The 17,119-nt window shown below is 37.5% G+C and overlaps 2 protein-coding genes across 2 annotated transcripts in view; one reads left to right on the top strand and one right to left on the bottom strand.

Moving 5' to 3' along the window:
• On the bottom strand, positions 1 to 5,086 carry tamm41 (TAM41 mitochondrial translocator assembly and maintenance homolog). The gene is made up of 8 exons (XM_041981348.1): positions 4,695 to 5,086; positions 4,229 to 4,411; positions 3,942 to 4,034; positions 3,500 to 3,650; positions 3,023 to 3,168; positions 2,143 to 2,308; positions 1,854 to 1,916; positions 1 to 1,427 (listed from the first exon to the last, which is right to left on the bottom strand). The coding sequence occupies exons 1-8, from the start codon at positions 4,830 to 4,832 to the stop codon at positions 1,336 to 1,338; spliced, it is 1,032 nt and encodes a 343-aa protein (XP_041837282.1). The 5' UTR covers positions 4,833 to 5,086; the 3' UTR covers positions 1 to 1,335.
• Positions 5,087 to 12,909: 7,823 nt separating this feature from the next.
• Positions 12,910 to 17,119, top strand: part of syn2b (synapsin IIb) — an 81,751-nt gene continuing 77,541 nt past the window's right edge. The window contains exon 1 of the mRNA XM_041980572.1: positions 12,910 to 13,977. Coding sequence (XP_041836506.1) covers positions 13,538 to 13,977 — 440 coding nt within the window. The 5' untranslated portion in view covers positions 12,910 to 13,537. The remainder of the gene's footprint in view (positions 13,978 to 17,119) is intronic.

Genomic DNA, 17,119 nt, shown 5'->3' on the forward strand with positions numbered 1-17,119 from the left:
GTGCTGAAAGTGCTTTATAAATAAAATGAGATTTTAGAAAATCTTTACAATGTATGTTAAGATCTAACGTCCAAAACTTTGCTTTAATGACTTCCTAAACGTATTAACTCACGTAGGATTTTCTATTTTTAAGGAACTACGTTAAATGTTAAAAACACCCAGTCGCAGAGAATTATTGTTGTTATAAAGTTTATTAAATCCTTTGTTGTTGTAACTAAGTCAGAATACACAACTGTGATTAACCAGTACCGTAAATGCTTTCTCCCACCAAAGCGTAAATAAAATAGGAATATAAGTACAAATGATCTTTGTTAAAGTGAATAAGAAATGTGAGTGTGCTCTTGTTTTAACTGTCCTATGGCTCCAAAACAATAATACTTTGTGTTTAGACTGCGTCAAAACATGGCTTTCCAGTAAGAACTAGTTTAAGAGGACTAAGCTTCATTTGTGATTATTAATGTAAAGAAATATGTCAACCATCATCATCATCACCATCTAGGTCAGTGGTCCCCACAAGTGAGGCAGCCAAGTTTACAGGGCATATGGAAGGCCCTAACTTCAAAGAGGCTGTAGAAATTTGATTTGCACATGTACACAATCATCTTCACTAGATTAACAAGTGTGTGTAAGAAGATGATGTGCTGCTGTTTCACATGGAGGTAACATTGGTTGTGTTTTATGGAATTCAAAGTACATTTACAATAACACAAACAGCTGATTGAAGCATTATTTGGGGACACATTCACTCTAAACAAGTGGATGCAGGTCTTAAATCAAACAACATACAGTACAAAGATGCTCTTACTGTGCAAAATAGAGGGCAGAGAAGGGAAATGTCAAATGTGAAGCAACAGCAATGTTGCATATGAAACACTGATGGCAACCACTGATTTAGGTAAAAGGTACACAAATTTAAGACATGAAGCCAACTCATTTTCCATTAAACCAGAGGTAAATGTTTCAAGAAATGTCCACATAGATTTTGTGCCATTTACTGGCTCACTTAGAAGTCACTCCAGTCCTCAACCAGAAAGGTCCAATCTGCAGGAAGACTAAATGCCAGCCACAATTCAGTCTCACTTTGGAAATGTCATCTTTTATTCTGCACCTATTATGAGTTACATGAAAATGGCAGATGAAGAGAATTTTAAACTATTCACATACTGTCAGATATTCATAGAGTCCAGAAAACGATAAACCAGTAGTGAGGACACAGCTGCACTGGTCACAGTTTTGTGGGGTTATTCATAAAAAAGAAAAAAAAGAAAGAGACGGATCACAGATTGTCAAACTAAAAATAATAAGGATGGACAGCTTCCAAGTAAACAGACAGAATCAGGACATCTGTGAGACAGCTGGCTTCCTCCTCCAGCCTTTCCACATCTTCATCAGTTTTTTGGAGCTATAGGACACCGTCTTCCATAAGCCTGAGGGGACAAGGATACAAGAACAACATGTCTACATTAAGATGGGTTCTAATGCACAATGCAAGAAAGAAACACACATACACTTAATATCTACTTTATCCAAAAGTATTTCTAAATTATAGCCAAAAAAAAAAAAAAAGTACAAAAAGCTTAATATACACTGCCATTTTGTTCATGAAAAAATACTACTTAATATGCTAATCCGTGAGCTTTAGAGGTGCTGGAAGATGGATTTCAATATCCCTGGTGAAGTCAAGTTTGCCATCCTTTTGTTTGCCATGTTAAAGGCAAACTAAACTAAGCAGTCAGCTGCAGCTCTTGTATTAGCTTATACATACGACAGACATCATTTTCTTTACACTGAGTGTTCTGAATCTCCAAAAACACATAAATATAGGATTATATATCTTCTGTTAAAGTTCTTACCAGCTGTAGCAATGCCTTTTATACTCTGCGTTATACTGGAGGATTTCACAATCGATGAAATACCTGCAAAAAAAAAAAAGCAAAGACATTTATGATCATAGCCTGAATAAGTGGCTATTAAATGCATTTATGTTGCTTTTCATCTTCTGAGCTTAACCTAAACAAGTCCAAGTGCCGTACTTTATTTTCACCCACCTATCCTTTTCTACCTCGCCCGTTTCAGTGCATCATCTCACATGAACAGACCCTGCAGCAGAATTATCCACTCTGCTCCTTCTTTCTGACATACCGTGTTGCACAACAGCTCCACAGTCGGGGTCCTGAGCCACCTGTAGCAGAATCTCCTCCACATCCCGGTTTTTCCCTGGAGGATCGACAAGCTTTGTGATCCTTTGCTGAAGAGTTCGGGGTAACCCCATCAGTTGGATAAACTGGCCTTCAGGGCTTTTGTCAACCTGAATATACGAAACATATTCAGATATACATGTAAACAAGAATATATTAACATCTCTCAACACACAGAGGTGATTACAATGACAATCCCTTAAAGCACATTATGCAATTTTAAGTCCTCAAATTTCTAGTGTTTTATCATTTTATGATGAATATCCTTCCTTTTTATTCCTTCTTCTGGACCATAACTTATTAAAACAGATGAACTTTCAAGAAGTAAAGTATGTCTCCGATGTCCCTTTGTAAGGCAAACATAAAAGGCCATTTTTAGGATACTAGTTTCTCTTCATGGTTTTTGAGTAATATCACGGCAGGACTGAAAGCCTCTCACATGCTGACACCATATCCAACCAGTTACCGTTGAAAAATGCATTCATGCTGGATGGACTACAATTTATTGTTATTCATCATAATAACTGACTGTAGTGAAGATAAGGGGAAAAAATAATTAGGAGTGTGTCTATCTACTACTGTTTCTAAAGATTTTATGGCATAATAACCACCTACAGGAAAGGATACAGTACATCCAAAAGCATTGTTTGGGACACTGAACCTGTGGATTTTTTACATGTCACACCAGTTTATCTTAGTGTTACTGTAATTTGGGATAAAGATTTAATAGTCACAACTTCAAGCACAATGAAAAGTTACTCAAAAAATCAAGTGAGAACATATAGGTATGTGTGCTTTGTGATGTTCAGGTTACCATGTTATACCTCAAGTTTTCCTTGTTGAGGTTTGTAGACCACTTGTGGGCAGTCCTGTAGGATATTGCTGTACAGAAACCTGAAGTGCTGAATGTTGTCTTTAACAAGATTGGCCACCTTGGATTTGTCTTCTCCAATCACCATCCTAAAATCCCCTTTAGGAGCACAGATAAAATGCTTTTCCTCAAAAATAATAAAAGGAAGGTTTAAATTAGCCAAAACATTTGCTTTCTAATTTGATACCTTCTCTGCCTATAATTCTTGGTAGCTTTAAAAGCCCTGCACAATGTAAACATGTAAATACTGACATAATGTAAAGTTAATTCTAATAAAAGTAACTACTAGCTTAGATATGAATCCTTTTGCTGACTTTCATTCAGATTTAATTCTCTATAACCAAAACAACTGCTATGAAAAGAAAATTAAGGATCAGCTTGTAAACTTCTGTGTCAGTTTCATGTTCATGCAGCCATTTACGTCACTCACCAGCATAAGAAAGACCAGCGATCTGCAGGAAAAGGTCCTCCTCTGTGAAGCTCTCTGGCAGCATGAGGAAAGAGGCTGTTACAGCACTTTTGAGATTAGCCACCAGAGCAGCACGGAGTTTTCCATTCTCCCCCTGCACCAGCAGTTTCACCTGTGAGTGAATGCATACAGCACAGAACAATTAAACATGCACATGTTTATGAACACACATTTCAGTCTTGTTCAAACGCCTGTCTGGTTACAGAATCAGATCCTTCACAATATGCATGTTCTTATGCAAATGTCCTAAAATATGATGAAGCCTTATCACAACGAAACTTAGTTCGAGTGATGCTTTTACAGCTTACAGAAACACATAACGGAAAGCTCTGGGTCACTAAGTCTACATGCGTTGCCATATTTTCCTCAAGTTCTTCCAATAAATGAGCACACAGGCACTAACTGGTTTGTGAAGGCGTCCAGCAACATACATGGTCTTCCAGTGCATCAGGTCATCAATTAAGGAATCGGTACTAATCACACCGTATTTGATTATCTGAGAAGAAGATGTATATAGTTAAGAGAAAAGCACAGAATACAAACATAAATTTTAGTCTGCTTAGGTGAAGATTACAAAATCCTTTATTCTGCTCAAACACACAAAGCGATGATGACTCGTAGCTACACTGTTCAACCAAACACTTGAGGTCAGTTAAGCTGAGTCAGGCTTACAATAAAATAATGATTTACCCTTTCATCCACCGGTACCAGTGTGTTATAGTATATTGAGGCCCCGTGGTCATTTTGTATTGAGCTGATCATCCTCGGACCCAGCAGCTTCAGGATGGAGTAGTGTTTGCGATTCTGCAGTAGATTCATGGTGTGCCATGTCACAGGGTCGTCCACGGCAAACACAAAGTCCAACATGTTCTTCTGTATTGGCAATTACCACAATACACACAAACAAAACAATAAAAGACAAAAACAATCACTCAGTGCTACTAGAACTAGTGTGGAAAATGTTAAACATGGTTCAAAGCTCATTAATGAGAAAAAAAAACAATATCTATTCCTATATAATTCAGTCAGGTTGCTAACACGTTTGATACAATGCGTTTGTGTGGACTATTTATTTTCTAACCAGTATAATTTAATTTTACTTTAACTAGGCTACAGTGTCAGTTTAATATCACAAATACACTTTAGAAATTCGTACCTCCATTTGACCTTGGTTGGTCCCATGCTGTTTAAAAACACCAGATCCGTAGGCAAAAGCTAAACTGATGTCCTGCGGAAACTGTGACAGTATTCTTCTGTAGAGCACGCTGGTACTGTGTAAAGCTGGAAGAGTCATTTTTTTCAAACAAGCAACTACACCTGTTCAGCAACAACACAAGCTAGTTTGACAGCACGATAATCGACTAAATAAAGTGAAAAACAAAGTAGAGGTCAGATAAAGTAAAAGATACATCGCAGACAAATGGTTTCATAAACACCGCGCACAACTACGACAACTGTACATTACTAAAATTATTTGTTTTACACACAAACTCAATCAGGTCATGTTAGCCGGGTCAGTTCTTTCATGTCGCCTAAATTATGCGTCACAGATCCCCTCCCGCTGCAGCGGAATGATGGGAAATGTAGTTGGAAATGCCAGATAAGCGTTTTAAACAATTTCACTGTAGTAACAACGATAAACAATTTGTTATTTTTTAACGATTCTTTTTTTTATATTTTTACATAATGGTGTTTACCACTTAAAATAGTTAAAGAAAGTATGAACGTCTCTACTTTTAGTCAGCAGAGGGCGGTTTTCTATCAAATTGATTTAGGAGAGTATGATGTCATGCTAAGTGTGAGAGGCAGCATGTATGCCTTGCTGCAATCTGTTCCATTGCACAGCAGTTTTTTAAAGTGGTGGAGAAAAATTTGGAGACAAACACATGACTTTGAATTTAACTATTTTTTTGAAATGTGCAGTTTACAGTGCATAATCTAAAATTAAATCCAATTGAAAATTACTTGTAATACTTTCCATCCATATGCAACACATGGAGTAGACAAATAAATAGAAACAACTAGTATTATGCAATGAGATTTAACAGCATATGTATACCCCTGAAGATTTGCACTGATATCATACACATTCTACTATCAATTTTGAAATAAATTTCAGCATTGATAGTAGACTGCAAACAAAGAGTAGTACTTACCTGGTATTATCCATTATCTTTTGCTACTCATAATTTATTTTTGGATAAATAACACAGCCAAAGAGGTATCTTATTTAACTGTGGTCTCCTCGCAAATCTCCAGTGTGTAACATTTAGTAGATCCACAGGTACAAATGCACATGATGACCATAATTGTGTTTTTGTTAGTAGAAAACTAAATAAAAAAAATCAATATTTAAGTGAATTAACATCTTTGAGTTTTAGTTACCTTAAAGCAAGCCTTAATTTATCTGCTTCCAGTGCTGATTTGATAATAGCTTTGGAAAATAAGAGATAATCAGATGAAAATTTATCTAACAAGACGAGATTTCATTTTACAACAAGAGCCTGAAAATTAAAAACCATTAAATTAATATGCATATGAGAGTCCCATAAGATACCACCCCTCTATAATATTTCTGATGAGGCAGTCATCAGTCTTCACCACTGCTTTAGCTGCTAGTTTCAGAGATCCATTTCTCAAACCTCATTAAATGAATTAATATTGAATGTAGATTAGTGACTGTTAGCAATATGTCTACAGCTCAGTCAGCAGAAGCAAATATTACCTTTTTTTGTAATTGCTGGGAGCCATCTTTTTAGCCAGATGAATATAGATAAGGTCACTGAATCCCGACTAACAAATTAAGTCTCTGTGTTCCCCTTCACAGGCTTATTAGCCTGTGAAGGAAAAGTTTGTTCCACCAGTTTTTTTTATTTTTTATCCCATACCACACGGATTAAATTATACACTCTCTTGCAAGCACAGTGTTTTTATATAATGTCATCTTTATAGGTCTTCCCCTGCTGTCCTTACTCAGGTGACATTTAAGAGAAGTTTACACAAATTAATCTTAGCTCAGGGTTTAAGCCTAGAGCAATATTTGTGTGTGTTTAAAAAAAACATTGTAAGAGAAACCAGCTTTAGTCACTCCACCAACTGTTGAAAGAAAAAAAAATGACAGTGATGACATTCAAATAAGCAGCAAAGTTCCCTAGAGGTCATAAGATTTATGATGATAACTCATTTTTCAGTCTCTTTGACATTTATCATTGTTTTGATTAAAATAAAAGGGGCATGGCTATTTATAAAAGCAGTTTTTTTCTAATCCAAACATACATTTCTCCTCTCTACTTTGCGTCTGATCTATTTACACCGAAATATAATAAAACCAATTTTCCATTTCCAACTCTGATCACCTCATATATCATGTCATGTGCCATTTTGGATGGCCATAATGTAAAACACATTTTACATTTGTTTTCAGATTTTTTTTTCTTGCCTTTTATCTCAACTGTTGTATGTTCAACACTCTCAGCCCATTCTGAGTGTCAACAACTACAATAGTGCCTTACTTTGCAAAATGAGCACATTCAGACCAAAACAATACTTTCAAATGTACTTTTGTCATCAGTGAAAAGGTTTAAAGCTCAAGTTAACACACAAGCTTGCATGACATAAAATACAAGGGCAGGTACAAACATGCTCACCCAAAATGATAACCTAGGGGAATCTTTTCAGCTTCTGCATGCCTGTTGCTATGGCGACTGTCATTGCTGCCCATGCCTAGTGATGGAGCATCAAAAGGAGATGCACCATTAACCACACAAACACACTCCTGTGGCTCCTCCTAAAGAAGCTTCATTTATTCTGCAACGTAAAGGTGTTGCAGTGTCACAGGTAAAGTCAGGAAAATTCACAATCCAAGAGTCAGAAGTAAGTGAAAGCCAGTCTTACATGAACATTTAAAGATATGCACTAATATGCACATTAAGTAACACCGCTAATATAAAAAAGCATTGAACCAAATAGTTTCAGTTCATTCGTAATGGATTCAGTGGTGATGTAGATGATGTGTAGAACATCAATTTGACAAAGTAATCTACAAATTTTCCAGTTCCTCCAGACTGAAGTTATTTGTTTTCTCATACAAAAACATACAAAATCTTCATCTTTTCTCAAGGCAGTTAAACATGTAGTTGTTTAAACACATAAAGCCACAAGATTAAATTGATTTTGAATTGGGATGCAGTAAATACCACATAAATGCAACTTAATACACTCTTTGTAGCCTGCTTCCCACTGTTTCTCTGCTGACTTGAAGGCTACCAGGAAGTGGCCATGTGGTCACTTCTTGTTACTGCTTCCCAGTCTAAGTGTTGCACATGGATGAAGTGACCAACTATAAGTCAAATATTGATACATTATCATCAGTTTTACTGCTTTACTGTTTTTACACAGTTCTTGGGGAAGTATATCATTATTGAATCTTTATTTTTCATAGATTGATTGTTGCGCTTACTAAACCAGAATTCTTGTTGCCATGGCAAGTATTTTTCTTTTGTGCCTAAAATATACACAACATGTAAACCTTTTGTAAAAAAAAACACAGTATCAGTACTTTTAGAAAACTGCAGAATGGCTTTAGTCATGTGTGTGTGTGTGTGTCGTACAAAGCCCTGTTAAGTTATAGGATTTACTGCAGATATCTGAGATGTGCGTGGGTGTTTTAATCTTGTGGCTTTACCTATTTATGCAGCGCTGTTAAAGTTAATTTAAAAAGTTATCCTTTATAATCTCCCAGGTGAAACTGCAATATTCCCAAAAGGAGATTCAGCATCTGTAATAAATGTTTAACTTGTGTGTTTTGTTCTGTCATACAGTCAGAGCATCATTCAGTTTTAATGGAAGAAGCATAAAGAAGTGCCTGCTGGGAAGATGTCTTATTGTAAGTTGTTAAAGTAGACACAGACTGTCGCTTTATAAAAACATAGACCTATGACAGCCTTAACTTCCTCGGTGCTACCCTGCATTTTAATTCACCCACTGATGCAGAATACACCCTACAAAGCAAACTTCCATTCAATCAGTTTTGTTTTGGAGCATTTCCTTCCCCATCTAGTCATTAAGCAAATGAAGAAAAAAAAAACAACAACAACAACAAAAAAAACAACAACAAAAAAAAAATGGGCCACAGTTGAAAATAATTCTGACAATTCATGTTTTTTTTGTTTTGCTTTGTTTTTGTCTTTTTTTTTTATTATCTAAACTGTGCCAGTGAAGCTGCTGGATGTTTCACCCACATACAGTCAGCAACATTTTACCACAAATCATGAAGCATGTAAATATCAAACTCTACATCAAATTTACTTTGTTGTATTAATTGTAGTTGTCCTGTCTGCAGATAAAAACAGGGTCTGATGATTCACGTGTTGCTGAAAAAAAAGAAAAAAAAAAAATTAACTTACCCACACCTTCACTGAGCTGTAAATTTTTTAACTTGCTTTGTCTCTCGCTATCTCTTTGTGTATGTGTTTGTGCATACATGCGCAACAGTGAAGCTATTCAAGACAAAAGTCTGTGTGTTGGAGGGTTGGATGTATATCAATGTCTGTTTCTGTGTCTTATGTAGATAGTAGCGTCTGTACATGTGTGTAGATGTATATGAAGATGTGTACTTCAGCCTGTGTTTGTAATACACGTAGAGACATATGAGTGTGGCTCTAGGCATTCTTTGGTTTTGCTACATTGTTTTTCTTCCAGAGTAGCAGCATAGAAAAAATCATACTGTTCTCTCCAAGCAATAACTACTTTAGGCCATGAAGCTCAACTGAGGAGTGGAGGTTGGGGAGGGTTGGATGGCCATAATCATTTATTGTGTAAGTACCTTTTATCCAGTTAAGACATTTATGGTAGTGGAAAAGGCGCATGCGACTATAATAAAACTCCCATATTCCCCTACTGTCTCTTTCTCTGCTCATTCTCAGTAGTGTTGAAACAGAGCCTGACAAATCTTTACATAAAAACAAGATATTGATCAAATATTTTTTTGCAGTGACTGCAAAGGTGTGTATTTGTAGAAAAAAAAGTAATTTAACTTTAAGCTTTCAGCTAATACATGTCACCACAGTAAGTTTAGTCAAACCACAGGACAGTTTTTCATTTTAAACAAGTTCAGGTCCAGAAAAAGCAGTTTGTGAATCTTGTTGTGCTCAGGATGTCGCTGCAGTTCACACTGCATCTCTCTGACTCAGTACAGCTCTCTTCTGGTTGACTAAACACAGCCCCCCTCATGGGCCTGAGTCATCGTGACTTCCTACAAATGTGAATTCTGCATGTTATGTAAAAGACGTGACCACATCTGTTTATTAATTATTTTAAAAGCTTGAACTGGACTTCACTATTTAAGTTGCAGGAATGTCATGCCCCTATTCTTGAGTGCATCTGACACGTAAAGTGAGATCAGCACTTTTTTGGGTTGTATTGTACATCATATAAATCCAGCTGCATCATGGAATCGTTAATCTAAATGCCATACCTCTGTAGTTCCATGTTATCAAGGGTGAATACAAGGTGAGATGGCTGATGAAACAGTGTGTAATACAGCACAGTAATCTAATGTCCTCGCTATTCAACTTGCAAATTGCTATAATTTTAATATTTGAGCGCATCAAAGGAGGAAAAAATCTCCCTGCAACAAAGGTCAGGGAATATGTTTCTATCAGTTAGAGCTTAATGTGTATTTAAAAATCCCAATGTTTGTTGTTAAATTGCTGAAATACTTAAATTGCTTTATATTCCCTTGAAAATGTGCTTGCTGAAGATGAGATGAGAATGCTGTATTAATGATCTATCTTTTCTTCCACTGCAGTCTTTTAATGCCAGGCTGTTCTCCTTAACGTTGCTCAGATGTGTGTGGGATTTTCTTTCCGCTTCAATAATCTACTTTCTCCCTCTTTGTCCTGTCATCTTCAGGCAGTTTTTTGAAGTAAGGCTTAGAGCAGCAAACAGCGCAGATACAGATTGCTTCTGCTGATGGCATTTGGCAACTGTGCTCCTCTAACACCCTCAAACAGTGAATGCATAATGAAGCCGGGTACTAGCAGGAAATGTTTGTTCAGGAATAAGGAGTGAAAGAGAGAAGGAAACAAATGCCTTGAATCACTCAATGTGTAGACAATAAACTGTGTTGATTCTTAATCATACCGAGTATGAATTTGTGAATGACATGCGTATTTGCTTACCGTCTTTATCAGTATGGTCATAGAGAAAATTCAGGCATGCTAAGTCAAGGATTTGTGGGATATAATGGTGTAGTCATCACAGGAATTTTCCGTTTATCATCCTTTGATGATGCTTCCGTGTTCTTAATTAAAATCTCTGGAAAATATTGCTGTAAAGATGATCATCACAGATCAAAGGATTATATAAGAGACATCTAAAATCAGATCTGTAGGTCACATACATCCTAGTCTGAATTAAAAACACAATATATTAAATGTTGAAAATAAAAAATTGTCAAGAAATCTCTGAAATGGAATAAGGAACAGGTGATTAGATTTTGGGGGCGATTCAGATCACCACCAGGATCCAGGAATTTTTCAAATGATTCTTTACAGGCACAGGACAGGCATAAACATTTGGAAACATGATTAACTTTGTCATGTTCATGTCTTTTTCAGCTTTGATGCTCAGATTTTTTTTTTTTTTTTACTTTAAATATGGCAAAAAGTTGTGTTGTGGTTGGCTGTCATAAACATAAATGTTGCCTAGACAACAAGGGACTATCGAAAAGATACAAAAGCCCAGAAAAATGTGATAACTGGCTAGCAGTTAAGTTCCAAGTACCTTGGTATCCTTTGAGCATAGGAGGAAATCTGGGGGGGAAGACACAGGGAACGTGACATTTGTGAGATATTGATGTTTTACAGACTGTAGTTTTCTGTTGGGACATGGTGGAAATCACATTATATGAAATCCAAAATGTGTAAGCTATAGACATTTGTATTTTGGTAGCAGTCTAATCATGTGTTATGTCACATTTGGACCTAATGTACTTTTGTTTCGTAACCCTAAACATTTGCAGGTGAGAGGCCAGTAGAAAAGTAAGGAATTGTGAGTGGGAGGTCAGTCAGAAGTTTAATGACTCCATACAGCATTGCACAGGAGAAGTAGTACCAAAAAGCCTGTGGTTTTAGTACTATCTACCTCTCTACGTCCTTCTTTATAAACACTTGTGGCCAAGTAAACACCAAAATGTGAACATGGGTACTATCATGTCTGTTAAGGGTAGAAGCTGAAGACCTTCAGTGTGCTGAGGAATTCAAACTTAAGCTATTTCAGAAACAGAGAAAGAACATTTTTAAATTGTGCAATGCTTGAGTCTTTATTGTGAAACTGCAATATTTTCTACTGCGAAAAAAATGTTGCTGTCATTCTCTCATGAAATCTGGTTGCACACAAAGTCTATGCTGAGAAACATTTTTGTGGCAAACGCTTTCCCTTTTTTCATTTCCTCACACCCTGAAAAGCATGTAATATACCTGGTAGTTATCATTCTGCAGTAATAAATAACCTGAGTAGCTTCTATTTTTTGCAAAACAAAGGAAAGAATTGTTCTTTCTACATCATTTGTAAATAGATGCAGGGTTTAATGATATGCACATGATTTAATAAAATAAAAATAATCAATTTGTAGTGTGTTAAAATTTTAGCCTTTAAAATAGGTTGCATTACTGAAATGCAGCATTTTACACAAGAGAGAATAATTTTGGCCAGTTCAAAACATGAATAGAAGACCTGAGAGAGAATAATTTATAATTTAGATTTTTCTTGTCTTCTAACCCTAACCCTTCATTTTCATCTTGCCCTTTAAATCAGATCAAATTTATTTATCCCAAATTCATCTTAATTGGCTTTAAAATTTGTACCACATACAATGTCATATATCCTCACAGTCTTGATTCAGATATGATGGGTAAAGGTAAAAACCCAAGGTGGAAAAGAGGGCATACAGTCATTGGGGTATGGTTTCACAGTAATGATGTGAATTAAAAATCATTCCTGATTTCCTCTATGCTACACCCTTTCAGTAGCAAGACACTAAATCAGTAACCCTAACCCAAAGGTGGGTCAAATTTTCAGTTCTTCAGGAATTTATCTGCTAAATACAGTGGCTCACTCCATGGTGAGATGCTAGATTAACATGCAGCATGGTGAGCAGTAGGTAGAAAGAAAAGCAGGAGATGAAGGTGGGGCTGCAGAGAAGGATGGATGGTGTTTCCATCTGTGAACTCCACCTCATTCAGGCGTGCAGGAAACCCCCTCCACTGGTTGCACACGGCACACAGCACTACAATGTTGCAGCACGACACTAGAACGTGGTCCGTGATGTAGGAGGATGATGACAGGAGGAGGAAGAGGAGGAGAGGGGGAGGGGAAGGCAGCCAGTGAGCACTCTGAGTGAAAGTGTGTGAGAGTGAAAGGGCAGAGGGAGTGTGAGCGAATGAAAGGGTGAGATAAGCAGAGACAGCAGCATCTCTTGAGTGCATTGAGCTTGTAGCAGCTTAGGTGGAAAGAAGGAAGAGTAGAGGAAAAGGGGAGCACCAGCACTCACTCAAGGGGGCGACATCACACCTCTCTCTCTCTCTCTCTCTCTCTCTCTCTCTCTCTCTCTCTCTCTCTCTCGCAGATACACTCTTACACGTCACACACGCATTTGTGAGGAGGCGTGAGGCTCAGGAGGAGGAACACCACATACACGCGCGCTGTTCTGCTGGCTTTGCTGCACTTTTGGGAGCTGTCTCTTGAAGACTGGACCAGAGCTGTTTCCATCGCTTCATCCATCCTTTCCTCCTTTCCTGCTTTCCATCCCTCCAACGCAGAAGTAGCTCTCCGTCACACATCCCTAGATCATTTGGACTGATTTGCTTGCTCTGTCTTTCATCCAACCTCTGATCTAGTCTGCCTGCTTTCACTGCATTCAGCCTGGAAATCGAGAGTGACACAACCAAGAGGGAAAAATAGCCAACCGACTGAGAGACCCACCTTGTAACTGCAATCATGAACTTCCTCCGGCGCCGTCTCTCTGACAGCAGCTTCATGTCCAACCTGCCCAATGGCTACATGACAGATCTCCAGAGGCCTGACCCATCTGCTCCACCACCCCCTTCTGTTTCTTCCCCTTCCCAGCAGGGTGCAGCTCCTGCCACTGCTCCTGCCCAGTCCCCAACCAAAGCTCCTGCACCGTCCCAGGCACCAGCCAGCTCCCCTGCAGCTCAGGAGCGGCGCCCATCCCAGTCAGCTCAGCAACCTCAACAGGCCCAGTCCTCTTCCTCTTCCGGTGGTTCTTCTGGGTTCTTCAGCTCCTTCAGCTCCATCACCAACGTGGTCAAACAGACAGCTGCGTCCGCCGCTGGGTTTGTGGAGCAGTCAGCTCCCTCGCCTTCCCTCTCCAAGAGGTTCAAGATTCTGCTGGTCATTGATGAACCCCAGCATGAGTGGTAAGTGTTAGGATGCTGACAGCTCTAATGGTGGGTTGTCCAAATGTCTGATGGGAAGTTGGCGATTGCGTTGTGTGTTACTGCAGAGTGAAAATGGCACACAGTGTTAGATATTTGGAAGGATCCTTAGATTTGGCGTGGAAAATGTTTAGTTTATAGTCAGCCAGAAGGAACATAATTTACTATATTAAAAAAAAAAAAAAGCTAATTTAATTACGCGTTCCTGCATTGGCCTGATTCTCCTGGCACTCCACTGAAAGTGAATATTGATTCATGGTTCTGTGAGATCAAAATAAACAGATGGTTCACATGATCCAATAAAAGTAGCAACGCAAACATAGAGTTAGTTATTTAACCTAATTATGTTGTTTATGTGTGCCTTCTATTTCATTGTATCAAAATGTCTTCTGTTTTCTTACCAAAGCAGTTCCCAAAATAGAACAAGCTTTGCTAATCCAAACAGACAAGACTGGTTTTCTCTGGGCTTTGCAGTGCACACATCCCACCACCCAGCACTTTCACCTGTCTCAGTTCTTCTGATTTTTTTCAGTCTTTAAGACGATGTGTGAGTAAGAGTGTTAGAAAGCTTTGAGCCAGTGTTTGCATCTAGAGTTAACAATGTAGGACTTATACCATATCAACTCATACATTACTTTTAAACAACCGGTGTGTAGCTCTAAATAAAACATCACCTTCTGCAAGTCAGCAGTGAGCCTTTGGTTCCTTCTTAATGCTGATATCACACTTATTACATTATGCTGCTGCAAATCAAATCTTCAAGCTTCAAATGATTTGTGTATGGATGTTGATGATGGACTTTACAGTAGATCTGTGTTGTCATTACCTGGATGTAGTTTCATCTTAGCCTGAGATTGGATGTCCAGTGAAAAAGTGGCTGTGTTGAAATAGGGCAATTATTGTTTGGGAACCCATATTAAAAAAAGAAGCTGTTAGGTGTGTGATGAGGTTAAAAGCCTCAGATCATGGAAAAAAATGTATCTTGATTTATAATGTTTAGGTCAGAAGTGAACTCTTGACTCAAGTCAGAGAATATTGAGTTTGACCATCTACAGCTCACTGACAACTGAACAAGCTCTGCTTGATGATGAGGAATAAATGGTGAAAGTCTCCCAGAAACAGCTGTAGTGAATGAAATGAATGAATATAAAATACTTTATTAATCCCAGAGGGAAAATGCAAATTAAAGTGAAACTGCAGTTGTTGTGAACTTTAAGGTTAAAGTGTTTTGGAATAAAAGGTATAATCTCTTTCCATTTTGATAATATCTTTGCTATAGTTGACAAGGTGATTTGAAAAGGCGAATTGTTGTTAATCTGTCTTATATTTAATGTAGTGACAACCATGACACAATTTCAACCTTTTTTTTTGGCGATCCTGCATGTTAATAAAAATAAGAAGGATTTACAATACACTGGTACAAATCTGTACTGGCACCTTTTTAGAGATAAACTAGTTCCATGTGATAAGCAAAGGCTGAGTTAAGGGCACGCGGCTTGAATAGGTTTGTCTGTTTACCTTCAGCAGTGGTTGATGTGAATTATCTTGATAAGGATGCTGTATGGATACATGCATGAGAATTGAGATTCCATTACACTGTACGGATTGAGTGTGACTGGGAGCTTTAAGTAATGATAATCCTGTGTCTCATACTCTAGGCTGTGATTGGATGGTTGCCACTCATGATGTGGCATGTCCTACACTGCAGACTTAATTCATGAAAGAGGCATTTGAATACGTGACTTTACTCTCTATAATCCTACTTCTATTATGTCTGTAAACAGAATCATTGTATTCATCTGCTTATAAAATGCTGCACTGGAAATAAAAAATGTGACAGGGTTTGGGATTTAATGTATGTTTTAATGCCTGAGAAACTGCTGACTACATCATCTGCAAACATATTTATGCTGTTTTCTTTTACAGACCTGTTTTAGAGAACCACCATGGTCAACTGGGACACAAATTTTCACTGTCATTTGGCAACTACTAAATATGTGGTTACTATACATTTGTAAGAGACGGGCAGGATGAAGGTGGATACTGAGCTTGTGTAAAGTAAACTGTAATGAATAGAAGGAATTCCATGTCATTACTCCATATCTTTTCCCTTGTATGAGATTTTTATAAGATTTGTTTGTTTGTGAACAATCTTTTACCTCGAGAGCTCAACATGAATATTAATGTTATGTTCTTTTGGGTTTGATTGCAGACAGAGCTTTCCTTTAGCCTTCTGAGCCAGAGAAGCATTTGACTAAATATTATTGATTTTCCACTCTGGAAGGAGCGGCCTTGAAGCTTTCAATAATGTAACTTGGTAAACAGAGAATCACACTGAAAATACTACATTAGTAATTCTTTAAAAGTGTCAATGAATCAAACATGAGAGGCCACACCTTGTGTGTTGATTTCAGGCTGACATATGAGCATAGCACTGTTCATTTGGCAGTCTATCTTTAAAATGGATGTTGTGTAATACATACAGAAGCTACATGTACATACAGATACACAGAGTGACATTTAAATATCACAAAAATGCCTTCCTTCAAATAGAAGTTTTGGACTTTATTGATTAAATTGTCTAATCTGAGTTCATACTTGTAGGATAATGGAGATTCTCTCAGCTCTCACTTTTTAAATTTACTTTAAATATTTGAGTAAAAACAGCCTTGTAATCATGAATTAGTAAATACTGATTTAGCAGGTTCTAAAAATTCTCAGCTGCTGCTTCACTAAATAAACAGAAATAAACACAACAATGCTGCATCCATTGTAACCACAGTGATACAGGACTTAATGTGCTGCACTGAGCAGTTATGGGGACAGCCTTGTCAACCATGTTGGAAAGGGTGATAATTAAGTAGCAACATGTCTAAACAGATCGTAAGTTGTATGGAAAAATCAATTAAAATATTTCTATTGCTTGTGGGTCAAAGTACAGAAGCTGGGTCTTTGGTAAGATGATGACTTATGACTCCGACAATCCTCCAGTCAAGCTGAAAATTGGGAGATTTTGTGAAATGATCACATCAAATACAAATAAAACTTTACCAGCTTGGGTAAAGGTTTAGCTTTCTCCCTCAGGACATTGATTTTAGGGTCATGGAACACCAGTTGATATGTC

The sequence above is a fragment of the Melanotaenia boesemani genome, chromosome 3 (assembly GCF_017639745.1).
Source record: "Melanotaenia boesemani isolate fMelBoe1 chromosome 3, fMelBoe1.pri, whole genome shotgun sequence".
NCBI classification, from domain to species: domain Eukaryota; kingdom Metazoa; phylum Chordata; class Actinopteri; order Atheriniformes; family Melanotaeniidae; genus Melanotaenia; species Melanotaenia boesemani.